A 26,264-nucleotide genomic window follows, 5' to 3' on the forward strand; every position below is an offset into this window, starting at 1 on the left:
CTGACTGATTTCAAATACTTGGGGGTGGCAAGACTCCCCCAGTAAAGTAGGGTCACAGGGCCCCTGGCTAAGGCAGCCAGCACGTGTGACCCCCGCTGGGTCTGCCCTGCACGAGAGGAGTGTGATGGGGATCACTGGTGTTGTTATGCACCTGGCAGACCGCCCCCCCCCACAAGCAGTGCCGTCAGGAGCCTGTGCCCAGAGTGCTGTATGGGCTCTAGTGGGTAGGGCTCCTCCTTGGGGGCGGGGTCCAGCGGTGGCGCATGGGCAGTGGACGAGGCGTTGAGCTCAGACTGTGAGAACGATCTTTAATGAGCAAACAGAAACATATGGCATGTCTCTAAAACTGGCCAATACAGACTATCCAGCAGGGAAGGTGGCAGGCCCGGAGCCAAGTCTCTGCCATTGGCCCAGGAGCCAGTGCCCCCGCCCGGACGCTCCCACACCTCCGGGCCCGGGAGCCAGCGCTCCCGCCCGGCCACTCCCACACCTCCTGGCCCGGGAGCCAACGCCCCTGCCCAGCCGCTCCCACACCTCCGGGCCTGGGAGCCAGCGCCACCGCCCGGCCGCTCCCACACCTACAGGTACCAGCTAGTGGAAAAAAGTGCACAAGTTACATTTCACATTTCACGCTACCCCAAAGGAACATGGAGGAGAAACACAGGAGAAGTCGCTCGAGTCCACTGAGAACCGGCCCCAGGCCCCGGCTCATGGCTGCTGCTTATTCTTGTTCTGCCAGACGCAGATGGTTAAAGCACTGGAGTGTGCAGCCTCGCGGCCAACACGGTTTAGCACCATTATGTGAGAGAGGCGTGGCTCGTGGCTGGGACTCCTGTGGCCAGCACACACTCGGGAGCGGGATTCCTTGCTGCTTCCACTGACAGACGAGTTGGGGTTCCCTGTGGTGTCCGGACGCCCCAGTCCAGGACCGCCTGGCACAGCCTCTGCCCAGGATGCAGGGCTGAGCTCCGACCCGCAAGCAGCCAGGCCGGGAAGGAGTCGCTCCTGCCAAGCCCTGAGCCCCTGGAGTGGCAGCCGTCCAGGCAGAGACCCTGCTCATCTCAGCCAGGCCCAGCAGACAGCCACTAGGCCTCGGCTGCTCCTGGGTCTCCGCAGAAGGAAGGTGGCCACCGCAGCCAGGAAGACGTCCCCAGTGGCTGGCCCCGTCCCCAGGGAGAGATGGCAGCCAGGCAGAAGATGAGGGGGCACTTGTGGGGCCTGTGTCTCAGCAGCACAGTGGCTGGGGGCCCAGGGCCTCCTGGAGGCTGTGGCAGGTTCAGACGTTTGGGGAAAGAACAATAGGCTCAAGGGGATCCCCCCATTCCCTAGCAGCCGGCCTCTGGTTCAAGGGGATCTCCCACCTCCCAAAAGCCAGCCTCTGGCTTGGGGGGCCCCTACCCTCTACAGCAATCCTCTGTCACCAGGGGACCCCCACATCCCAACAGAAAGCCTCTGGCTCCAGGGACACCCCCTGCCTCAACAGCCGGTCTCTGGCACCAGCAGACCCCCAACCCCCAAAAGACATCCCCTGGCTCCAGGGATACCCCTAGCCCCCAACAGCCAGCCTCTGGCACCAGGGGCCCCCCACCCTCAACAGCCAGCCTCTGTTGCCAGGGGACCCCCATCCCCCAACAGCCGGCCTCTGGCACCAGGAGACCCCCCCCACCTCCCAGCAGCCAGTTGCTGGCACCAGGAATTTCCCTGGCTCTTGGGCTGTGAGCTTCTTGGGGCAGGGACTGGCTGTGAGCTGGGGTGCCGGCTCTCATGCATCCCGAGGGGGATCCCAGGGCTAGCAAGGGGCTCCCGTGGGGCTGGGAGAGGGCAGGGTTGGCTCAGGAGCTCCCCATCGCCCCCAGCCGGGTCTCAGGGCCAGTTTGATGTCACTGCAATGGCCCCACTGGCCGGTCTCTGGGGTGCAGGGGGTGTCCCCTCCCCATGGCACCCCAGCTGATGGACTAGCCCAATGACACTGCTACAGGGAGGGTGGGAACAGGGCCAGCCCACTGGCACTGCCGGGAGGTGGGGGGGTTAGGCTGGACCACTGGCACTGCTGTGGAGGAGGGGGAACAGGGCCGGCCCACTGGCACCCTGGGGGTGGGGGCACATCAGTCTCAGGGAAGCTTGGAGTTTTCAAAAAGAACAGGAGGACTTGTGGCACCTTAGAGACTAACAGATTTATTGGAGCATAAGCTTTCGTGGGCTACAGACCACTTCATCGGATGCATAGAATGGAACATAGAGTAAGAAGATAAAAATACATACAGAGAAGGTGGAAGTTGCCGTACAAACTATAAGGGGCTCACTAATTAAGATGAGCTATTATCAGCAGGAGAAAAAACGTTTGTCGTGATAATCAAGCTGGCCCATTTAGACCATTGACCAGAAGGTGTGAGGATACTTAACATGGAGACATAGATTCAATATGTGTAATGACCCAGCCACTCCCAGGCTCTATTCAAACTCAAGTTAATGGGATCTAGTTTGCATATGAATTCAAGCTCAGCAGTTTCTCCTTGGAGTCTGTTTTTGAAGCTTTTCTGTTGCAAAATTGCCACCTTTAAATCTGTTACTGGGTGGCCAGAGAGGTTGAAGCGTTCTCCTGCCGGTTTTTGAATGTTCTGATTCCTGATGTCAGATTTGTGTCCGTTTATTCTTTTACCTAGAGACTGTCCGGTTTGGCCAATGTACATGGCAGAAGGGCATTGCTGGCACATGATGGCATCTATCACATTGGTGGATGTGCAGGTGAATGAGCCTCTGATACTGTGGCTGATGTTATTAGGCCCTGTGATGGTGTCCCCTGAATAGATATGTGGACACAGTTGGCATCGGGCTTTGTTGCAAGGATAGGTTCCTGGGTTAGTGGTTCTGTTGTGTGGTGTGTGGTTGCTGGTGAGTATTTGCTTCAGGTTGGGGGACTGTCTGTAAGCAAGGACTGGCCTGTCTGCCAAGGTCTGTGAGACTGGGAGTGGCTGGGTCATTACACAAATTGAATCTATGTCCCCATGTTAAGTATCCTCACACCTTCTGGTCAACAGTCTAAATGGGCCAGCTTGATTATCACCACAAAAGTTTTTTCTCCTACTTATAATAGCTCATCTTCATTAATGAGCCCCTTACAGTTTGTACGGCAACTTCCACCTTCTCTGTATGTATTTTTATCTTCTTACTCTGTGTTCCATTCTATGCATCCCATGAAGTGAGCTGCAGCCTACGAAAGCTTACGAATGTGTTAGTCTCTAAGGTGCCACAAGTCCTCCTGTTCTTTTTGCGGATACAGACTAACACGGCTGCTACTCGGAAACCTTGGATTTTTCAAACTCCTGAACCTGGTTCAACTGGGAGGTGGCTTCATGGGGCTCGTTCCCATGGCAACCACCTACAGGGAGAGGGAAGAGACATACCTGTTCACCCGAGGAACTCAATGCTTTCCAAGGGGGCTCAATGCCATCACCCATCGAATGGAGCCCAGCCACGGGACGGAGGGTTGGTTTAGCATATCCCCACACAGGGATCTGTGCGGGGGCGGAAAGCAGATCCCCACACAGGGATCTGGGTGTGGGTGTGGGTGTGTGTGGGGGGGTAGCACATCTGGACGTAGTCAGGGGCCCTTGCTCCGTGTGTCCCAGGGAAGGGGGCCTCACCCTCCTTTCAGAGCCTGCTGTCCATAGCATGGAGTCAGCAGCCTGGTGTGGGGGGTCCTGCGCCCCCTTCCCGCCATGGGGCCCGGCCCTTCTCCCGCTTCTCCCCTAACGCTAATGACACAAACCACCTGGGATTATTTTCACGTGATGCACAAACAAGTCAAAACTCACTGATCCAAACCCAACGTGCAAACAGAAAAGGGAACGTAGAGGCCGCCCGCCCTCCCTCCCTCCCCCCGCCCGGCCTGGCCCGCACCAGCGCCCCACCTGCCCCATGCCGCAGGCAGCTTGCTGCTGGCTCGCGCTGCATGCAGTGGGCCCAGGAGCCCAGCTGTGCAGCCTGCAAAGCAAACGTTATCTCACAGAAAGGAGCTGCAGTCATGCGCGGGTGCATGGCCATACAGTGAGGGCACCCCTACCATGGCCCACCCGCAGGAGGGCACGGCTTGCAGCCTCCTCCCAGCGGGCGCCACCGCCTGGCGGGACTGGATGGCAAACAGCCCTGCTGGACAGCACTGTGGTGTCCCGGTGCCCAGGGGTGGGTGGAGGCGGCACGGCCAGGTCTTCCAGTGGGGGCGGGGCCAGCAGGAGGAGTGGGGTGCTGCTGCTGCGTCCTTAGTTTGGGGACAGGTCGCTGGTTTTACCAAATGCCGCTAGACCTGCCTCCGGGGGGAGCGAGAATCCGGGCCGAAGCTCGCTTTGGAACGTGGTCATCGATCTGAGAACCTGCAAGGAGAGGGGCAGCAGGTCAGCACCGTGGGGAGAGAGAGAGGGGGAGATCCCCGCCCTGCCCCGCCGGGGCCCCCGTCCGACACCGCTCCCACACCGACACCCGCGCCCACCCAGTCCAAGGCCTCCGCTCGGCACCATTCCCACATGGACGCCCCCACCCACCCAGTGCAGGCCCTCCGCTCAGCACCATTCCCATACCAACATCCCCGCACACCCACTCCAGGGCCCCTGCCCAACACCGTTCCCATACCGACACCCCCACCCAACCAGTGCAGGGCCCCAAACTGGCACCCCTCCTGTACCAACATCCCCCCCACCCCAGGGCAACCGCCCAGCACTGCTCCCATACCAATGCCCCCGCTCACCCTGTCCAGGGCCCCAGGCCGGCACCTCTCCCACACCGACACTTCCGCCCCACCTAGTCCAGGGCACCAGGCCGGCACCTCTCCCACACCGACACTTCCGCCCCACCTAGTCCAGGCACCAGGCCGGCACCTCTCCCACACCGACACTTCCGCCCCACCTAGTCCAGGGCACCAGGCCGGCACCTCTCCCACACAGATTCCCCCACCCACCCAGTGCAGGCCCTCCGCTCAGCACCCCTCCCACAACGACCCCCGCACATCCAGCCCAGGGCCCGCACCAGGCACCACTCCCACACTGATGCCCCCACTCACCCAGTCCAGGGCCGCTGCCCACCACTGTTCCCGTACCGACTCCCCCACCCAGTCCAGGGCCCCCGCCAGGCCCCGCTCCCATACCAACGCCCCTGCTCACCCAGTCCAGGACCCCCACCGGGCACTGTTCCCACATGGATGCCCCCCACTCACCCAGTCCAGGGCCCCGGGCTGGCACCTCTTTCACACTGACACCCCCACCCACCCAATCCAGGGCCCTGCGGCCAGCACCGTTCCCATCCCAACGCCCCCGCCCACCCAGTTCAGGGCCCTGGGCCAGCAGCGCTCCCGTCCTGATGCCCCTGCCAAAGCCTCCCGCACGTGTTCATGAGATTTGCACTGAGGTGGCCCATGCAGAGGGTGGGCACATGAAGCTGTTACCGAGCTCTTGCTTTCCTGGTGTCCCAGCTCAGAGCTGGCACCAATCCCTTTGAGGCATTAAGTGGAGAGAATGGGAATCCGGAGCAGCTCCCATGCTGCCCAGAGCCGGGCATGTGCCCGTGCCATGCCAGGAGCTATGCCTACTCCTAAGAGCAGAGTCCCACTGGGCTTGGTCTGGAAGGCCGGGGCAGAATCGGCAATGGAGCTCCCTGGAGCTATGTCTGGGGCGGCCAGGCCTCTCCCCCCACACCCAGCAAGGAAAGTGGGGGCTCAGGATTGGCTCTGGCAACTTCCCTGGCGCAGGCAGTGTTAACAAAAACAGGGAGTTGGTCAAGGACAGCCTCCTGGATACCCCCAAATGCCATGATTCCACAAAGAAATTATGCTGGGGAAAAAAACACCCCCCAGAAATGTGGATGCAGTGCTAAAACAAATCTTGAGAAAGCTGGGAAATCCCAGAGTTGGAGGGCTTCCAGTGTAGTTGCAGTATTAGAAAAGGGCAAAAGGGACGGCCCGAGAATTGCAGCCCAGTTACCCTGATGTCAGTTACCCTGAGTACCACAGCATGGTTAATTTCACTGGATTTCGCCATGACATGGGATTTAGTACCTCATGACAGTTTGGTTAAAAAACCTTGCACTACATGGAATGAGCAGGTGGATTACGGACTGGCTGCCTGACCAATCTCAGAATGGCGTTATTAATGGAGACCCATTGGTGAGCGGGGCTGTTTCTAGCGAGGTTCCCCCACGATCAATCCTTGGTCCAACACGAGTTAGTATTTTTATCACTGGCCAACACAGGATATAAATCCTCGCTGGTAAAGTTGGCAGGTGACACGCAGATGGGTGGGGCAGTAAATAACAAGGACAGGATCCTGCTACAGAGGGAGCCGAAGCACCTGGTTAAATGGTCACAATCCAAGAAGATGGGTTTTAATACAGCCAATGCCAGGTAAGACCAAGAACGCAGATTCTATCTACAGGGCAGGGGAGACGGTCTGGGACAGCAGCGACACCTCTACTGCCTGGAGCTGGAAGTGTAAATTCCAGCTCACAGAGATTTAGGCAGAGGAAAGAGAAGAAGAGCCACAGGAGGCTGATGTGGCTGCAGAAGGAGCTTTGTAGCTGTGTAAAAACCAGAAGGGACCCATGCAGGAAATGGAAGGAGGGCAGGGCCCCAAGGAAGGATACATGGGAACAGCACAAGTGTAGGGACAAAGTCAGGAGAGCCAAGGCAAAGAATGAGCCACAGCTGGCAAGCAATGTTAGAGACAGCAGGAAGGGGTTCGACAAAGATGTCAGACAAAACAGAAAGGCCAAGGACAGTGTGGGCCCGTGGCTCAGTGGAGGTGGTGAGCTGGTAACAGAAGATGACGGGAAGGCAGAGCTGCTCAATGCCGACCTTGCTTCAGTCTTTTCACAAAAAATGACATGTGACCAGACAACTAGCGAAGTTACAACAGGCAATAAATGGGGAGGGCTGCAGATCGGGCTAAGTAAAGAACATGTCACAGATCTTCTGACCAATCTGAATGAATTCAAGTCAGCAGGGCTGGATGTTAGTCACCCCGGGGTGCTGAGGGAATTAGCTGAAGAAACCTCAGCACTACTGCCAATAATATTTACCAACTCATGGGTAACAGGCGAGGTCCTGGAAGATTGGAGAAGGGCTATGGTAGGGCCAACGTAGGGCCCGTCTTTAACAAGGCTTGGAAAGGGGGAGCCAGGGAACTGTAGGCCTGTCACTGGACCTCAATGCCTGGGAAGCGACTAGAGCCGTGTATAGAACATTCCATGTGCAAACACCTGGAGGACGAAGGGGTGATCGTTAGCAGCCAGCCTGGATTTACCAAGAACAAACCCTGCCAAACCAGCTTGATTTCCCTCTTTGACAGGTAACTGGTTTGGTGGATGGGGGAATGCAGCGGACATAATATACCTGGACTTCAGCCAGGCTTCTGACACAGTCCCACAGGACAGTCTCATAAGTAAGCTGGAGAAATGCGGGCTCAACAGAACTCCCATTAAGTGGATGCATAATTGGTTAAACAACTGTGAACAAAGAGTAACGATTAATGGAATGATGTTGGATTGGAGGGTGGTTTCCAGTGGGGTTCCACGGGGATCTGTTCTGGGCCAGGTGTTGTTGAACATCTTTACTAATGCCCTGGATGTCGGAGGAGAGAGCGCACTGATCACGTGTGCAGATGACACAAAGCTGGGGGGAGCTGCAATGGAGAACAGAGCTAAAATCCACAGGATTTTGATAACTTGGAGAACTGGGCTATAGACGACAAAATGAAATTCAGCAAAGACAAAAGGAAGGTGCTGCACTTAGGGAAGGAAAACCAAATACACAAGTACAGGATGGGGGATAACTGGCTTGGCAGCAGCACTGCTGAGAAGGATCTGGGAGTTCTGGTGGATCGCATCCTCAGCACGAGTCAACAATGGGATGCTGTTGTGATGCAAAAAGAGCAACTTCAATTTTAGGTTGCTTTAAGAGAGGCAAAGCATGTAAGTCACTGGAAGTGCTCTGCTCGGCCCTGGTTAGGCCTCAGCTCTAGTGCTGTGTCCAGTTTTGGTCACCAAGGTATAGAAAGGATGTAGAGAAACCGGAAAGGATCCAGAGGTGAGCGACAAAGACGATCAAAGGGATGGAATGCAAGCCACATGAGCAAAGGCTGAAGGAACTGGGTATGTTTAGTCTGGAAAAGGGGATTAAGGGGGAACATGATAGTGGTCTTCAGACACTGGAAAGGCTGCCATAAAAAAGATGGAGAAAAGTTGTTCTCTCTTGCTACAGGGGGCAGGACAAGAGGCCATGGGATCAAACTACAGCACCGCAGATTTAGATTAAAGCCCAGGAAAAACTCCCTAACTGTAAGAACAGTAGGACAGTGAAACAGACACCTTGGGAGGTCATGGAAGCTCCTTCACTGGGGGTTTTCAAAAGGAGGCTGGAGCCACCTGTCTGGGATGGGTTCGACACAACAAATCCTGCGTCTTGGCAGGGAGTCAGAATAGATGCCCCTTGACATCTCTACCAACCCTCCGGTTCTACGATCTAGATGTACCTGAGCTAGCACTGATCAAATGAATGCGTCAAGAATCGTGTAGCCGCGGTGGTGTGAGCAGCGGGATGGTCTAGCCACCCCAAGCCCAGACTTGGCATCTCGGTTTGGTATGCTACACCTCCAGCTCCAAGTATACACGTACCCAGAGACAGATTTAGGGATCATCAGAGATAATCACCTCAACATGAGCTGTCTGTGCACTGCTGTGGCAAAAGGCTCAAGGACTCCGGGATATATAAAAATGGGGCTATCACGTAGAAGTTGGAAAGCGATTAATAGATCTGAGATCCCCAGGCCAGAAGGGACCATTGTGATCATCTGATCTGACCTCCTGCCTAGCATAGGCCAGAGACCGGCCCCACAATAACTCACAGAGCAGATCGTTCAAAATTACCAGTGATGGAGAATCCACCACGACCCTTGGGAAATGGTTTCCGTGGTTAATTACTCGCCCTCTTAATCACACCTTATTTCCAGTCTGAGTTTGTCTAGCTTCCTCCTCCAGCCACTGTCTGGTGTTAGCCCTGTCTCTGCTAGACTGAAGAACCCCATACCAAGTATTTGTTCCCCAAGTCTACTGATCAAGTCACCCCTTAAGCTCTTCTTTGTTAAGCTAAAAAAACACAATGCTCCTGGAGTCTCTCACAATCAGGCAGCTTCCCAACCCTCCAATCATTTTTGTGGCTCTTCTCTGACCCCTCTCCAATTTATCAACATCCTCCTTGACCAGTGGGCACAAGACCTGGACATGGGATTCCAGCAGTGGTCGCACCAGTGCCAAAGGTAAAAGAACCCTCTCGACCCCTACTCAAGATTTCTCTATTTATGCATCCCTGTTTATGATCTTGTCAGGGCTGAGACAGGGAGCTGCAGATGCAGGCCAGGCCCATTGTGGGGCCAAGGCAATAGAGCGACAGCTGATTGACGCCAGCTGGGATCTGGCCCATTGACTCAGCAGAGCGACAGCTGGGGCACTCCCCATACAGTGGAATTGTTAGTGGTGTAAAAAGCTTCTGCCGGCTCCTTTGCCAGCCCCTCAGACCTGAGATCGCTGTGCCAGGCGCCGGTGTTTCCTTCCTGCCCTCGCTGGGTGCAGCCTGCTTATCCCACACTGGCTGGGCTTGCCCTGGCACTGCTAGGGCATCATGGACCCTGTCAGGGCCGAGGCTCGGGAGAACCTGCTTCCTCTTCCTGCTGCAGCCCCCTGCCAGCTCCAGCTCCCCCCGCCACACTCGAGCCAGCTCCCAGCTGGTTGCCACGGGCCCGAGCCAGGACCTTTCCTCGAAGCTAATTCCTTCCCCAAACTTTTCTGAGATCAGGGAGGTAGCATCCATATTTGCAGGGACTGCCTCGGGACACCAGATGGCTGTGCTGGGGCATATCTGGTTAGCCTCTGTATTCAGAGTAAGCACATTAGAATTTATTGTGGGGTTTGGGGTATTTCTAAGATTTGGACAATTTGGGCCCCCCCCACGCTGGTGTCACATAATGGTTTCCCCAAGGGTCAGAGTTTTATACACTGGGCTAGTTTTACTCTCACACCTTCCCCTCTTTTAAACTGTGGTGCCAAGTGATTCCTTCTCCTGGGGGGCTTACGCTTTTCACAATTTCCATTCTCACATATGCACCAGTGATTCCCGCAGGAATCCTGGGACTATCACACATACTCCAAGGTGGACAGAAACTCCCCGTAGCTCAGGCTTTTTATAAACTGAGCAGACTCTAGCCCAGTCTCTGAGTTTGGGCGCAGATGGAATTCCAGACTGCAGATTCTTTGGTTCTCCCAGGACTTGGAGTTGAAATGTGGCAGTTTTCTTCGGTCTCTGGTGGGCTTTTTCTTCAGCTTCCAGCTCTTGCTTTTGCTGCAGTTGAGCAGCTCTGCCCCTTCCTCAGCTAACGCTGTTTTCTTGTTACCCGAACGCCAGCCAGCTTCACTTCATTGTCAACCCTTATTTGTAATCGGATCCTGTCCGCTTCACTGGCCTCTGCTGTTTGATCACAGCGCATGTGCAAACCTCTCACTTCTGAGCTGAGCCGTCCCCTCCAAGGGCCATTCTTCTTTCTTCACATAACTGTTTATGTTTCTTTCAGCATATGACTCTGCTTCACCCACTCTCAGTGTTCTCTAACCCTTAAAACTCTCAACAACACATTTTAAACTCTGAGATTCGTGGGGCCCTGATCCAAATCATAGAATCATAGAATATCAGGGTTGGAAGGGACCTCAGGAGGTCATCTAGTCCAACCTCCTGCTCAAAGCAGGACCAATGCCCAATTTTTGCCCCAGATCCCTAAATGACCCCCTCAAGGATTGAACTCACAACCCTGGGTTTAGCAGGCCAATGCTCAAACCCCTGAGCTATCCCTCCCCCCAAAGCCCAGGGTACCCTAACCAGGCAGTGTTTTCCACAGGAATTGAAATTGCGGGGGGGGGGGGGGAAGGGGTTCAAAAGTACAGGGGGGGTAAGGACCAATGAGGGGTGAGACCGTGAGGCTGAAGGTGGGCTGTATGGCACCACAGTAACAACTGAAAAATGTTTCACGACCATTTTATTAGATTTAACTCACGTTTTTAAATCATCACACAAATTAATGTTAGCTGCACAAGCCTACTATGAAGCACGACATCTACATCCTTCTTGATTTCTTCTTGTAATTTTGCACAACTCTGTTAATGAACTTCTCAAATGCGGTGCGTTCATTTTTGGTGGCTTCTCATGTGTCCGGTACTTCCAGTCCTTCATGACCTGCTCATGATCAGGCAGAAGGCGACTTCTTCCAGAACGCACAATGCTATTCAACGACGAAAAAGAACGCTCGACAGTAGCTGCTGTGACTGGGAGTAGAAAGATGTATACCTACGTCTTTCACCCCAGGAAACAGCGCACAAAAATTGGGTCAAACCACTAGTGATGACGAAGAAGAAGTTGAAGTCAAATCATTCGTTCATGGAATGATATTCCGCTCTGGGTTCAAATTCTCTATTCTGTCCTGGTCACATGGCAGCCCCATTGCTGGTAGTGCCTCACTCTGCTCAACTGTCGGTGTTTTATAAGACCGGCATCTGGAAAAGCTCCCCAGAGATTGGCAGAATCCAGAAGTAGTTGTCGTTGTAGAGATGTAAGAATCAAGTCTGTGTACTTTCCTTTTTCAGTTGTCTTAACAAACACTTTTTGTCCTCTTCATTTAAGGAGTCAATAAAAGTGCCCTAATTAGTCACTTCTGAACTGAAGTCTTTGCTTCTTTCAGTATGTTTTCAATGGATCTCTCTGATTGATCCAAGTGTAGCTTCCATTACTGGACAGAGATCTGCTACTGTTGGAGCAGATGCCTGGATGACACTGTTTAATGACCCAAGTGGTTTCAACAGTAGACTTACATTGCTGGCACATGATGGCATCTATCACATTGGTAGATATATGCCATCATGTGCCAGCAATGCCCCTCTGCCATGTACATTGGCCAAACCGGACAGTCTGTACGTAAAAGCATAAATGGACACAAATCAGACGTCACGAATTATAACATTCCAAAACCACTTGGAGAACACTTCAATCTCTTTGGTCACTCGATTACAGACCTAAAAGTGGCAATTCTTCAACAAAAAGACTTCAAAAACAGACTCCAACGAGAGACTGCTGAATTGGAATTAATTTGCAAACTGGATACAATTAGCTTAGGCTTGAATAGAGACTGGGACTGGATGTGTCATTACACAAAGTAAAACTATTTCCCCTTGTTTATTTCCCTCCCTACTGTTCCTCACATGTTCTTGTCAACTGCTGGAAATGGCCCACCTTGATTATCACTACAAAAGGTCCCCCCACCCCACCCCACCTCCGCTCTCCTGCTGGTAATAGCTCACCTTTCCTGATGACTCTCGTTACAGTCTGTATGGTAACACCCATTGTTTCATGTTCTCTGTGTATATAAAATCTCCCCACTGTATTTTCCACTGAATGCATCCGATAAAGTGAACTGTAGCTCACGAAAGCTTATGCTCAAATAAATTGGTTAGTCTCTAAAGTGCCACGAGTACTCCTTTTCTTTTTGCGAATACAGACTAACACGGCTGCTACTCCGAAACCTACTTAGATCTGCTCCATCTCGGCAGATACTTTCCAAAGCCAATAATAATGGTTGCAGTAGTTTTAAGTATCAGGGGGTAGCCGTGTTAGTCTGTATCCACAAAAACAATGAGAAGTCCAGTGGCACCTTAAAGACTAACAGATTTATTTGGGCATAAGCTTTGGTGGGTAAAAAACCCACTTCTTCAGATGCATGGAGTGAAAATTACAGATGCAGACATTACTATACATGAAGAGAAGGGAGCTACCTCACAAGTGGAGAACCAGTGTTGACAAGGCCAATTCAGTCAGGGTGGATGTGGTCCACTCCCAATAAATGATGAGGAGGCGTCAATACCAAGAGGGGGAAAGTAGCTTTTGTAGTGAGGCAGGAGTAATTTTAAGACAACAGCCAGGGATCGCTCCTGAGAAAGCCAGCGGGTTTTCCCAGGTTGGACTAATTTGAACTTCCGTCCCAGTGGATCGTCTATGTTTTCCAAGACACTCAGTCCTTTTGGACTCTTGCTGAAAAAAAGAGTTGAATGAAGACATTACATTTATAGCTTTTTAAACGTCTTTTGAAGATTCTGCAGCTCGTCCTAGCGCTAGTTGGAGTAGATGGCCTCTGCAGTGCGTATAGGAGAGACACGGGTTACGCTTTTCTCTGAGCAAAGCTTGTACTCCACTATGTCTTCTAGAGAAGTTTGCAGCTGCATCAAATGCACAAGCAGCCATCTCTTTGGGGTTCAATTTATAAGCATTTAACTCTTCTAAGACGTGGGTTGTCAGAGATGCAGCCGATGTATCTTCTATAACCTGAACAGCTGGAAATTCATCCACTGGCCTACCACTGACATCAAGATAACGTGCAGTGACTTAATACTTGATGCCCATTTGCATCGGTGCATTCATCAGCCATGTAGGCACATTTTCCGAATGCGGTGAGAGAGGTCTTCACCTTGTCACTGCTGAGTCTTTCACTGTTGCACCCACATGCTTCTAACCAGTCAGTTGAGTTTCTTGCAGAAAGACAGTGAGCATTTGTTGGTCTTGCTCAGAACCAGTGTCCAACTTCAGGATTAACAAATGACAATGCCCTTAACATTGGCCTCCAGTTTGCAGTGTGTGGTATCTCTTGCTTAAAGAGAAAGTAGGATGTGACAGCCATGTTTGAATAAACCGTGTCTCCAGCATTTTTAACAGCCTCATTAAGTACTTCTAAAATTGGCTTTGACAATGACTGGTTTATAAGGCTTTCTGCATGTCAATGCAGTCCAGAGGATTGGTGTTTTGCAGCCTTTTCACATAGTTTGTCAGAATTGGCTTTACTCATCTGTCTGGCAAACCAAGTTCCTCCATTTTTATTGTATAAATCCAGGGATTCCCACATCTTGAATACTGTGTGCAGTTCTGGTTCCCCCATCTCGAAAAAGATAGACTGGAGTTGGAAAAGGTACAGAGAAGGGCAACAAAAATGAACATCTTCCATATGAGGAGAGATTAAAAAGACTAGGACTTTTCAGCTTGGAAAAGAGAGGACTAAGAGGGGATATGCTAGAGGTCTATAAAATCTTGACTGGTGTGGAGAAAGCGAATAAGCTCCTTCACGTAACACAAGAACTAGGGGTCACCAAATGAAATTAATAGGCAGCAGGTTGAAAACAAACAGAAGGAAGTATTTCTTCACACAACACACAGTCAACCTGTGGAACTCCTTGTCAGAGAATGTTGTGAAGGCCAAGACTATAACACGGTTCAAAAAAGAACTAGATAAGTTCATGGAAGATAGGTCCATTGATGGCGCTTAACCAGGATGGGCAGGGATGCAACACCATGCTCTGAGAGCCTCTGCTTGCCAGAAGCTGGGAGTGGACACCAGAGAATGGATCACTTGATAATTGCCTTGTTCTGTTAATTCCCTTTGAAGCACCTGGCACTGGTCACTGTCAGAAGACAGGGTTAGATGGACCATTGGTCTGACCCAATATGGCCGTTCTTATGTTATGTAAAAATTAATTATAATATAATAAAAATGTTTAGTACAGAAACTCCCCAAGATAACGCCTCTCGAGATAGCAACAAAGTGAGATAATGACTTTGGCAAATAATGCGTTTTTAAAAAAAATCCTGGCCTATTAGGAATGTATATTTATATAAGTTTCTTAGTCACAAATCTAGCGTTCTGGAGCAAAGTCACTAAAACGTAGCCCTTTAACGTGCCCCTCCCTTCTCCCTCCACTGCACCCCATTCAGAGTTGTTGTCCTTGGTCACTGCAGACCCAGAGTTCAGAGGTGCTTTTGCATGAGTCCACCTCCCACCCTGGAGGGTATAGGGGAGAAGGCACCTTGCTCGTTCCTCCAGCTGCTTGCCACTCGCTCCGGCCGCTGTTTGTCGTGCCACCGTTCATTCCAGTGTTGATGGCCCTGTGCCATCACCTTCTGCTGCCACCTGCCACTGTGACCTCCGTGAGTCGGTCTCTTCCACCCGGCCCTCAGTGATTTCAGCTTTCAGGGGGCACCTCACAGCGGTGCAGGCTGGGCCGTTCCTTCCACAGAAACACTGTCCTGCAGCAGGTCTAAGCACTTAGACCTGATTATCAGTGATTTCAGCTCTAGTGACCACTTAACGAACCAAAAAAGACTCTCAGTGGAGCCTAATAAGCTCTAGTTTTAAGCAGGAGAGAGGGGCAGGTCCAGTAGTGCTGGTGACTGTTACGCAGAGCCCACACCACCATGCAAAACCCCTGTCCCGTCCCTGCCCCCCCCTCCACTGGGATCTGCCATCCAACCCCCTTGCTTAGCGAGCGCAGTTCGGTTGCGGGTGACCAGGGCTTAATTTGTAAGGAAGGAGGTGCTGGGGCTCAAGCAAGTTTGTTACTTTCATAACGGATGTGGCAAACCCGGGGCTCTGAACTGCCAAGCCTGGAGGTGCTGGGGCTGAGCCCTGGCGAAAATTACGCACTGAGGGCGACGCCCTCAGCCCGGCGGGCAGGCGGGCGGGCGAAGTGCGGGTCTGCTGCCCTGTACTCCGGCCATGAGGAGAACAAGGATTTCATGACCCCCGCGTTCAGTACTACAGTCATTCTTAACCCAGCACCAGCCAAAACCGATCCCTTGGGCAGCACGGCTCTGGCTGCTGGATACCTCGGCAGAGTAGGTGAGTTCATGTAAACACGGCCTGGTCCTGAAGCCTCCCCCAACCCCGGCTCACCACGAGCTGTCAGGGCAGAGCTCAGTCAGCCCTGGCTTACAAATCATCATTTTAAATTATGAGGTTGGCCAGCATCGCCGACACCAATGTGCCGCCATTGTCAGCAAAAACGACAGCTGTGTGAGGAAGCCAGGCTTTGTTCAGACTTCTCAGACCCATTACACTTTTCCAGGTACACGTATTTTATCATACACTGTATCTGCTTTTAAAATGTGTATTAATGTTTCAGTTTCAATTCAAATTTCCAACCAATGACAAAATTGGCAACACTGCACATAGCTAGTTGACCTCTGGGGGGGGTGCTGGGGAAATTCGGGGGGGGGGGGGTTTACACCCCCGAGGGGGGGGTAGGGAAATCCCTCGCCAAGTGTCTGGCGAACAATGGCCAAGGCCCCAATTAATTGCCCAGTGCTTGCTTTGCTGAGACTCAGCCACACAACCCATGGAAACTCCCGCCAGTCCTCACCGGCCAGCCTCTGCGACGGGAGCACGGGCATGCAACGGACGGACACGGGAATAGCAGCATTGCCAGGCTGGCTCAGAACGAGAGCTGGGAGCCAGGACTCCTGGCTTCTCCCTGCTCTGCCAAGAACAGGAGGGCTGACCTCAGGCACTGCCCAGAAGCTCTGCAGGGCAGGGGCGTGTCTGCAGCGCCCAGGGTGAGTGGACACAGGTCCTGGTTGGGACCCATGGGCGCTCCCACAGTACAAATGAACACATTGCCTCAGTTTCCCCATCTGTGCAGCAGGGCTGACGTCTGCATGGCCTCCGGTAGTGCTCGCAGTGTGTGGACGGAGCCGGCAGTGCTGCGTCCGGCTAGGCAGCGGGCTCGGCATAGGGGGCAGCAGGGAGCGGCTCGTCCACATGCCACTTGTGGGCTGGTAGAACAGGGAGCTGGGGCTGGTGGGGAGAGCCTGCTGGAGCACCCTGGACCGGGGCAGCCCACGCAGGGCCTGGTGCGTGTCCCCCACGCTGTGTCCCTGCCTGAGAGATCCCCCGCCACGGCTGAGAGCATGGCCAATGAACGCTGCTGGGCACCTGTCTGTGACATTGACATGTGGCCTCCCTCTACCTGGTCGACTCAGGTACCGAACCGCCGGCAGCCAGACATGGAGCGAGAGGCCCACGCACCCTGACCTGTCCTGCTCTCAGCCAACCAGCCCCCCCTCGCTCAGACAGGAGGGACGGCGCTCTCGCTGGGGTCCCCCCCTCCAGGGGGCGCTAACACACGCTCCGGCCCCGCTCTTACCGGATAGGCTGAAGCCGGACTCGTGAAGGTCCCTCATGCCCCCGTGTCGAGTGGCAGGTCGGGTGGGGGTATCTGCAAGTGGAGTCCCCGTCTCCTTTTTCCCAGCATGCACAACCACAGCCACGTCCCCCAGGTAGGGGGTGCGCTCCACGCCCCTAAATTTTAAACTCTAATGGAGGGAGAAAAGAAACACCCATGAGCGCTGGCCGCACAGTTAGAGCCCCGCCCCATCCCTACACGGCCCTGCCTCGCCCTGTCCCTACGTTGCCTGATCCCTGTGGCCAGCCCCACCTCTATGCTGCTTGAGCCCCATGGCTGGCCTGGCACCGCCTGACTGGACCTTAGGCTACCCGCTGTGGCTGGCACTGAGGGACAGCAGCCAGCAGCCCAGTGGCTGCATGAGGGCCTTGCCCCACCGGGACAGATTCTGCCCTTGAGATGTGGGGTACCAGGCTGGGGAGCCTGGACGATCTGGGGCCTGGACGTGGAGCGGGGCTGAGATGGGATCCCCCACTAATATGGGGGCTGGGCTGGCCTGTGACTGAGCTTGCTCCCCGACCCTTCCCAGCCCCTGCCCCGGGGGTCACTTCGGGGAGAGAACTCAGCTGATAGCGGGGGACGGATGCTGGGTTTCTCAGGACATCCAGCCTCATCACTGCAGCTTCCCCAGCTGGGACACTGAACTTCCAGAGGCATCATCCACTGATGCCCTGAAAGTCTGGTACAGGCCCTGCTCGCCAGGCTGGGCAGGGATGGTGTCCCTAGCCGCTGTTTGCCAGGAGCTGGGAATGGGCGACAGGGGATGGATCACTTGATGTTTTCCAGTTCTGTTCATTCCCTCTGGGGCTCCTGGCCGACAGGACACGGGGCTAGATGGACGTTTGGTCTGACCCAGTCTAGCTGTTTTTATGAGACACCAAGGGCTAGAGGAGTGGGGAGGACGGTACAACCTGGGGTGTGGGTGCACTGTTGGGAGGGGGCACAGCACAGGGATGGGGGTGCAGCATGGGGTAGGGGATACAATGTGGGGAATGGGTGCAGTGTGGAGTGGGGAAGGGGGTACAGAATGGGGGAGGGGTGGAGTGCAGGGGAAGGGGGGACTGCATGAGGAAGGGGTGGAGTGTGGGGAAGGGGTGCAGTGTGGGGTGGGGATACAGCACTGAGAAGGGATTCAGTGTGGGGGTAGGGAGCACAGCATGGGATGGGGTGCAATGTGGGGGTGCAGCATGGGGAAGGGGTGCAGTGCGCAAGTACAGGGTACAGCATGGGAGAAGGGTTCGGTGTGGGGAAGTGGTGCAGTGCAGGGATATGGCATGAGGAAGGGATGCAGCATGGGGGTAGGGGGTGTAGTATGGGAGTAGGGGGTGCAGTGTGTGTGGGGGTACAGCATGGGGAAGGAGTGCAGCGTGGGGCTAGGGGATGTAGCATGGGGGTGGGGGTCCAGTGTGTGTGGGGATACAGCATTGATAAGGGGTTCAGTGTGGAGGTAGGCAGTGCAGCATGGGATAGGGGTACAATACAGTGGTGCAGCATATGGAAGAGGGGAGTGTGAGGGTAGGGGGTACAGCATGGGGAAGGGGTGCAGAGTGGGGGTACTGCATGGGGAAGGGGTGCAGTATGGGGACAGGGGGTACAGCATGGGGAAGGGGTACAGTGCAGGGGTACTGCATGGGGAAGGGGTGCAGTGTGGGGACAGGGGGTACAGCATGGGGAAGGGGTACAGTGCAGGGGTACTGCATGGGGAAGGGGTGCAGTGTGGGGATGGGGGTACAGCATGGGGAAGGGGCACAGTGCAGGGGTACTGCACGGGGAAGGGGTGCAGCGTGGGGATAGGGGGTACAGCATGGGGAAGGGGTACAGTGCAGGGGTACTGCATGGGGAAGGGGTGCAGTATGGGGATAGGGGGTACAGCATGGGGAAGGGGTGCAGTGCGGGGCAGGGTCTCTGCTATTGCATTCCCCTTTCCTCCCCACTCAGGCCTGGCTCCGTCTGGCAGAGCTGCACCCTGGGTCCGGCAGCTGGTGTCATGGGCTGGTCGAGGGGCACTGTCGAGCCAAGGCTGGCTCCCCCAGGAGCAGGCCCCCCTGCAGGCAGAGGCCAAGTGACGCCCCAAGCTGTGAGCGGGTGCCACGCTGGGCAGTTGGAGGGAGGACGACCCCCACCTGAAGGGAGCACAGAGCTGGGGCGCTTGATAAACCCCAGTCCAAGAGAGAGCGGGGTGTGTCCCCCTAAGGCCTGTAGCGCACTGCCCCCTGCTGGCACGCCACCTCACTGCACCAATGCAAAGCAGATTCCACCCCCTGCCCCGTCTCTCCAGTGCAACCCCCCACCCCCACCCCGTAAGCAAGTAACCGCAGGCATTAAAAATCAGTCCTATTCAGACAAGCGCTGCCCCCTAGTGCCATGCAAGGATCATGCACAGACAGCAGCAAGCCCCAGCGGCCACAGCAGCGCGCTGGGAACCAGAACTCCAGGGTCAAACCCTGGTTCTGTGTGGCCTCGGGCAGGTCCCTCCCCACTCATGCCTCAGACTCCCACCTCTCTAATGGGGATGGTAACACCACTGCCCATGGTGGGGCGCCCCCTGCTGCCCAGGGGATGCCGCCGCCCTGGCACAAGTACAGTGAAAGCACAGGCTGCCGCAGGTGAGTGGGGAATCCTACAAAAGTGGAAAGAGGGACGAATTGCTAAGGAGGAGTACGAGAGAGCGGCATTGGCGTGTAGGGGCGAAGGCCCCGGGTTACACCTAGCACGGGACACACAAGGCAGTAAGAAGTGGGTCTATAGATACATTAAAAGCAAGAGGAAGGAGAGTTAATAACTGACAACATCAAAAGGCTGAGATGTGTAATGCCTTATTCTGTTGCAGTCGTCACTAAACGGTTAATGGTGACCAGATCCTCAACACAACTAATATGAACCCCAAGGGGGAAGGAACGCAAGCTGAAATGGGGAAAGAACAGGCTAAGACTAGTTAGAGAAGTTAGATGTATTCAAGTTGGCAAGGCCTGATGAAACTCAACCTAGGGTACTAAGGAACTGGTGGAAACAATCTCGGGACCATTAGCAATTTTCTTTGAGAATTCCCGGAGGACGGGTGAGGTCCCAGAGGACCGGAGACGGGCAAACATAGGACTGTCTTTCAAAAGGGGAACAAGGAGGACCCAGGGAATTACAGACCAGTCAGCCTAACTTCAATACCTGGAAAGACACTGGAACAAATTATTCCATCAGTCTGTAAGCACCTAGAGGATAAGAGGGTTAGGACAGCCAGCATGGATTTATCAAGAACAAATCCTACCAAACCAAACTAATTTCCTTCTCTGACACAGTTATTAGCCTAGCGGATGGGGGAAGCTGTAGATATGTCTTGATTTTCGTAAGGCTTTTGACACATTCCCACGGATGCGGTCTGGATGGAATTACCATAAGGTGGGCGCACAACTGGTTGAAAGACCACACTCAAGGAGTAGTTATCCATGGTTCGCTGTCCAACTGGGAGGTCATATCTACTGGGATCCTGCCAGGGTCTTGTCACAATAAAATGCCCCCCTCCCACCCAATGGGGTCCCCTGGGTCAGCACCAGCGTTGTATATTGCTAACGCCTTTATATGCATTGGAAAGTATCTTGGGAAGGGTTGAAGGTGTGAATGTGGAGTGGAAGATTCCTTTGCAGGTTACAAGAGGCTGAAGGGGGAGGAAGGGAGAAAGGAACGGGTTAACTCGACGATCCAGCTAGCCCCGAAGATAAGGAACGAAACTGCAGCCCAAGGCCAGCACACACAAACAAGCTCTCTGCTGCCAAACAGCCAGAAGCCTGTATCTCAACCCTGGCCAGCCGTGAGAAAGGAGAACTGAGCCAGACAGAACTGAATGGGTTGCAAAACTAGTAAGATTGCGAAGGTCAGTGAGTTGAAAACAACAGTCTTGCGACCCTGAAACCGGTGTGTTTTGGGGAAACTAAGGGAGCCGCGGAAGGCTGGTTTGGACTGGTACTGAGAGCACGGGGGATGAGGGTCCCTGGATGAAAACGCTCCCGGAAGAACCCAGGGCTTAAAACTCTCCCGAAAGCTGAAGCAAGTCAGAGATTTACAACGGACCCTAGACAACCTTTGCACATGGCAGAACTCTCGTCTACCCTTCCCCCCCACGTTCTTCTTACGTTACACCCAGGCTTGGCCAGCCTTGGGTTGTGCGTGTGTAAGTATGAAAGTGGGTTCAGGCTTGGGCACTAATGCTTTCTTCCTCCTTCTAAGTGACGAGGGGCATGCCCAGTACTCACCGCTGTTATTTGGTTAATAAAGCTTTAAACTTAGTCACGTGGTGTGCTCCTTCTTCTCCTCCCCTAAAGATCCTGCGGCCTTAGCCTGATCACCTGAAGCCCCAGGCAGACTGGTAACATAAATCTGTCACAGTCTGTCCTGGGTCCGGTACTGTTCTATATTTTCACTGATTTGGATAATGGAGTGGAGCTGAGGCTTATAAAATCTGCGGATGACACCAAGCTGGGAGGGGCTGCGAGCACTTTGGAGGCAGGATCACAATTCAAGATGCCCTTGACAAATTGGAGAATTGGTCTGAATTCAACAAGTTGTAATTCAATACAGATAAGTGCAACATACTTGAGTTAGGAGGTAAAAATCCAATGCACAAGTACAGTGGAGAATAACCTGCAAGGTGGCAGTACTGGTAAAAAGGGTCTGGGGGGGTTACAGTGGATCACAAATTGAATATGAGTCAGCAATGTGATGCAGTTGCAAAAAAGGCTAATATTCGGGGTCACAGACCCATAGGGTCGGGCTATGGCCCAGCTTTGGAATAGTCTCTGGGAGGAGCCCTTCAGTGGACCAGACCCCCTACAGGTCCCACTCTTCCTCCAAGGTAAGCCACATGGCTTCACTGCCTCTTTAGACTGGACCTGTGGGGTGCAGCCTACTCCGCTTCACCCCGGGAGCTCCAGGAAGCGAGTCCAGCTGGGACAGACCCTGGGGGAGACGTGTCCTCTTCTCAGGGATCAGTGCCCCTCACCCAGCATCTGCAGGGACACTCACCCAGTGCTGTGAAACCAGGTGGGTTTATTGGTCACCTGGCACACGGCCCAGGCAGCCATTCGGGTGGCCCAGAGAACTGACCGTTACAGACCAGCCTGGGCAGCCAGCGCCCAGACCAGCTGTAGTGGCCTCCTTGGTTCAAGCTCTGTCTGTTTGTTTCCTGTCTGACCTTGATCAGACTCCAGGTGCGAGCCCCGCCCCCGACTCCTTCCAGCCCCCAGCTCTTACCTCCCCCCGACACCTCCCCAGTCCATTGTTCTCAGCTGGGGACATTGCCCAGCCTCACTGCTGAGCGGTGGGGAAATCCATCTGCCTCTGGGGACAGTGTGGGGAGGTTTCAATGTCTTGGCAATTGGATTTGCCATCGTCTTCTCTAATCTGCACCCAGACACCTTGATGACACCCCCAGCTGTGTCTCTTAGCCTGCCCTGAGAGCAACTGCTCCCTTTCCACCCACTGGGTAACAATGCTGCATAGAGGGGAAACTGAGCCCCACACAGGATCCATTAAAACAGTGCAAAATATTTGCACTTTGTCCCAGGTGTCTGCACAGAAATGTCGAAGGTAAGACATGGGAGGTCACTGTTCCGCTGTGTTTAGGCTGACCAGATAGCAAGTGTGAAAAATTGGGACGGTGGGGGTGGGGGGAGGTTAATAGGAGCCTATATAAGAAAAAGCCCCAAATATCGGGACTGTCCCTATAAAATCACCAGTCACCCTAGCGGTGTTCAGCCCTGAGGGGGTCTCAGCTGGAGCCCTGGGTCTAATTCTTACCATCACACTTTAAGAAAGATGTGGACAAACCCAAAGAAGTTCAGAGGAGAGCAACAGAACCGCTGAAAGGTTTAGAAAACCTGACCTGTGAGGAACGGTTACAAAGCCTGGGCCTGTTTAGTCTTGAGAGAAGGGACTGAAGGGGGACCTGATAACAGTCTTCAGATCTGCTCAGGGCTGTTCTACAGAGGGTGGTGATCACTTGTTCTCCACGTCCCCGGCAGGTAGGATGAGAAGCAATGGGCTAAATCTGCAGCAGGGAGATTGAGGTTAGTGCCTAGGAAGAACTGTCCAATGGCTGGGGAGTGAAGCTCTGGGACCCGCTCCCAAGGGAGGCTGTGGGATCCTGGCACTGGAGATTTAAGAACATGTTGGACAAACCCGTCAGGGCTGCTCCAGGTTCACCCGGCCCTGCCTCTGCACGGGGCACTGGATGTGGTGTCCTTGCGAGGTCCCTGCCAGCCCCACGTTGCTATAATTCTGCGCCAAGCTGTGAAGAGAGAGGTACCAGCAGGCAGCTCCCCAGGGCTGCGGCTGGCAGCTCCTGGATCCACAATGGCTTGGAGGGGAAGCCAGCACCTGGACCCGCTCACCAAGATTGGGGACAGTAGGGGAGCTAGTGATCTGCAGCCCCTGAGCTGAAGGGAGAGGGCCAGGGGGTCGTGCAGGTCCATCATAGAATCAATCATAGATTCAGAGAATATCAGGGTTGGAAGAGACCTCAGGAGTCATCTAGTCCAACCCCCTGCTCAAAGCAGGACCAATCCCCAACTAAATCATCCCAGCCAGGGCTTTGTCAAGCCTGACCTTAAAAATATCTAAGGAAGGAGATTCCACCACCTCCCTAGGTAACGCATTCCAGTGTTTCACCATCCTCCTAGTGAAAAAGTTTTTCCTAATATCCAACCTAAACCTTCCCCACTGCAACTTGAGACCATTACTCCTTGTTCTGTCATTGAGAACAGTCTAGATCCATCCTCTTTGGAACCCCCTTTCAGGTAGTTGAAAGCAGCTATCAAATCCCCCCTCACTCTTCTCTTCCGCAGACTAAACAATCCCAGTTCCCTCAGCCTCTCCTCATAAGTCATGCGTTCCAGTCCCCTAATCATTTTTGTTGCCCTCCGCTGGACGTTTTCCAATTTTTCCACATCCTTCTTGTGGTGTGGGGCCCAAAACTGGACACAGTACTCCAGATGAGGCCTCACCAATGTCGAATAGAGGGGAACGATCACGTCCCTCGATCTGCTGGCAATGCCCCTACTTATACAGCCCAAAATGCCATTGGACTTCTTGGCAACAAGGGCACACTGTTGACTGATATCCAGCTTCTCGTCCACTGTAACCCCTAGGTCCTTTTCTGCAGAACTGCTGCCTAGCCATTCGGTCCCTAGTCTGTAGCGGTGCATGGGATTCTTCCGTCCTAAGTGCAGGACTCTGCACTTGTTCTTGTTGAACCTCATCAGATTTCTTTTGGCCCAATCCTCTAATTTGTCTAGGTCCCTCTGTATCCTATCCATACCCTCTACCTCTCCTCCCAGTTTAGTGTCATCTGCAAACTTGCTGAGGGTGCAATCCACACCATCCTCCAGATCATTTATGAAGATATTGAACAAAACTGGCCCAAGGACCGACCCTTGGGGCACTCCACTTGACACCGGCTGCCAACTAGACATAGAGCCACTGATCACTACCCATTGAGCCCGACAATCTAGCCAGCTTTCTACCCACCTTATAGTGCATTCATCCAGCCCATACTTCTTTAACCTGCTGGCAAGAATACTGGGGAGACCGTGTCAAAAGCTTTGCTAAAGTCAAGGAACAACACGTCCACTGCTTTCCCCTCATCCACAGAACCAGTTATCTCGTCATAGAAGGCAGTTAGATTAGACAGGCATGACTTGCCCTTGGTGAATCCATGCTGACTGTTCCTGATCACTTTCCTCTCCTCTAAGTGCTTCAGAATTGATTCCTTGAGGACCTGCTCCATGATTTTTCCAGGGACTGAGGTGAGGCTGACTGGCCTGTAGTCCCAGGATCCTCCTTCTTCCCTTTTTTAAAGATGGCCACTACATTAGCCTTTTTCCAGTCGTCTGGGACTTCCCCCGATCGCCATGAGTTTTCAAAGATAATGGCCAATGGCTCTGCAATCACATCCGCCAACTCCTTTAGCACTCTCGGATGCAGTGCATCCGGCCCCATGGACTTGTGCTCGTCCAGCTTTTCTAAATAGTCCCGAACCACTTCTTTCTCCACAGAGGGCTGGTCACCTCCTCCCCGTGCTGTGCTGCCCAGTGCAGTAGTTTGGGAGCTGACCTTGTTCGTGAAGACAGAGGCAAAAAAAGCATTGAGTACATTAGCTTTTTCCACATCCTCTGTCACCAGCTTGCCTCCCTCATTCAGTAAGGGCCCCACACTTTCCTTGACTTTCTTCTTGTTGCTAACATACTTGAAGAAACCCTTCTTGTTACTCTTAACATCTCTTGCTAGCTGCAACTCCAGGTGTGATTTGGCCTTCCTGATTTCACTCCTGCATGCCCAAGCAATATTTTTATACTCTTCCCTGGTCATTTGTCCAATCTTCCACTTCTTGTAAGCTTCTTTCTTGTGTTTAAGATCAGCAAGGATTTCACTGTTAAGCCAAGCTGGTCGCCTGCCATATTTACTATTCTTTCTACACATCGGGATGGTTTGTCCCTGTAACCTCAATAAATATTCTTTAAAATACAGCCAGCTCTCCTGGACTCCTTTCCCCCTCATGTTATTCTCCCAGGGGATCCTGCCCATCAGTTCCCTGAGGGAGTCAAAGTCTGCTTTTCTGAAGTCCAGGGTCCGTATTCTGCTGTTCCCCTTTCTTCCCTGTGTCAGGATCCTGAACTCGACCATCTCATGGTCACTGCCTCCCAGGTTCCTATCCACTTTTGCTTCCCCTACTAATTCTTCCTGGTGTGTGAGCAGCAGGTCAAGAAGGGCTCTGCCCCTAGTTGGTTCCTCCAGCACTTGCACCAGGAAATTGTCCCCTACCCTTTCCAAAAACTTCCTGGATTGTCTGTGCACCGCTGTATTGCTCTCCCAGCAGATATCAGGGTGAGTGAAGTCTCCCATGAGAACCAGGGCCTGCGATCTAGTAACTTCTGTGAGTTGCCGGGAGAAAGCCTCGTCCACCTCATCCCCCTGGTCCGGTGGTCTATAGCAGACTCCCACCACGACATCACGCTTCTAAACTTAATCCAGAGACACTCAGGTTTTTCTGCAGTTTCATACCGGAGCTCTGAGCAGTCATACTGCTCCCTTACATACAGTGCAACTCCCCCACCTTTTCTGCCCTGCCTGTCCTTCCTGAACAGTTTATATCCATCCATGACAGTACTCCAGTCATGTGAGGTATCCCACCAAGTCTC

The 26,264-nt window shown here is 53.5% G+C and overlaps 1 protein-coding gene and 1 long non-coding RNA gene across 5 annotated transcripts in view; both read right to left on the reverse strand.

Annotated features, from left to right (window-relative positions):
• Positions 1 to 288: 288 nt before the first annotated feature.
• On the reverse strand, positions 289 to 2,425 carry LOC122464879. Its single transcript, XR_006289278.1, has 2 exons — positions 491 to 2,425; positions 289 to 446 (listed from the first exon to the last, which is right to left on the reverse strand). It is a non-coding gene; the product is annotated as an uncharacterized LOC122464879 (long non-coding RNA).
• A 548-nt stretch (positions 2,426 to 2,973) lies between these two features.
• Positions 2,974 to 26,264, reverse strand: part of DPYSL5 (dihydropyrimidinase like 5) — a 101,000-nt gene continuing 77,709 nt past the window's right edge. For 3 of the 4 annotated variants that reach the window (XM_043541977.1, XM_037893674.2, XM_043541976.1), the window contains exons 12-13: positions 17,041 to 17,209; positions 2,975 to 4,370 (exon numbers count right to left, since the gene is read on the reverse strand). In XM_043541977.1, the coding sequence (XP_043397912.1) occupies positions 4,285 to 4,370; positions 17,041 to 17,209 (255 nt within the window). In that variant the 3' untranslated portion in view covers positions 2,975 to 4,284. Of the gene's footprint in view, positions 4,371 to 17,040; positions 17,210 to 26,264 lie in introns of all 4 variants that reach the window. The other variant, XM_043541978.1, reaches the window with a different exon arrangement.

This window comes from Chelonia mydas, chromosome 3, assembly GCF_015237465.2.
Source record: "Chelonia mydas isolate rCheMyd1 chromosome 3, rCheMyd1.pri.v2, whole genome shotgun sequence".
NCBI classification, from domain to species: domain Eukaryota; kingdom Metazoa; phylum Chordata; order Testudines; family Cheloniidae; genus Chelonia; species Chelonia mydas.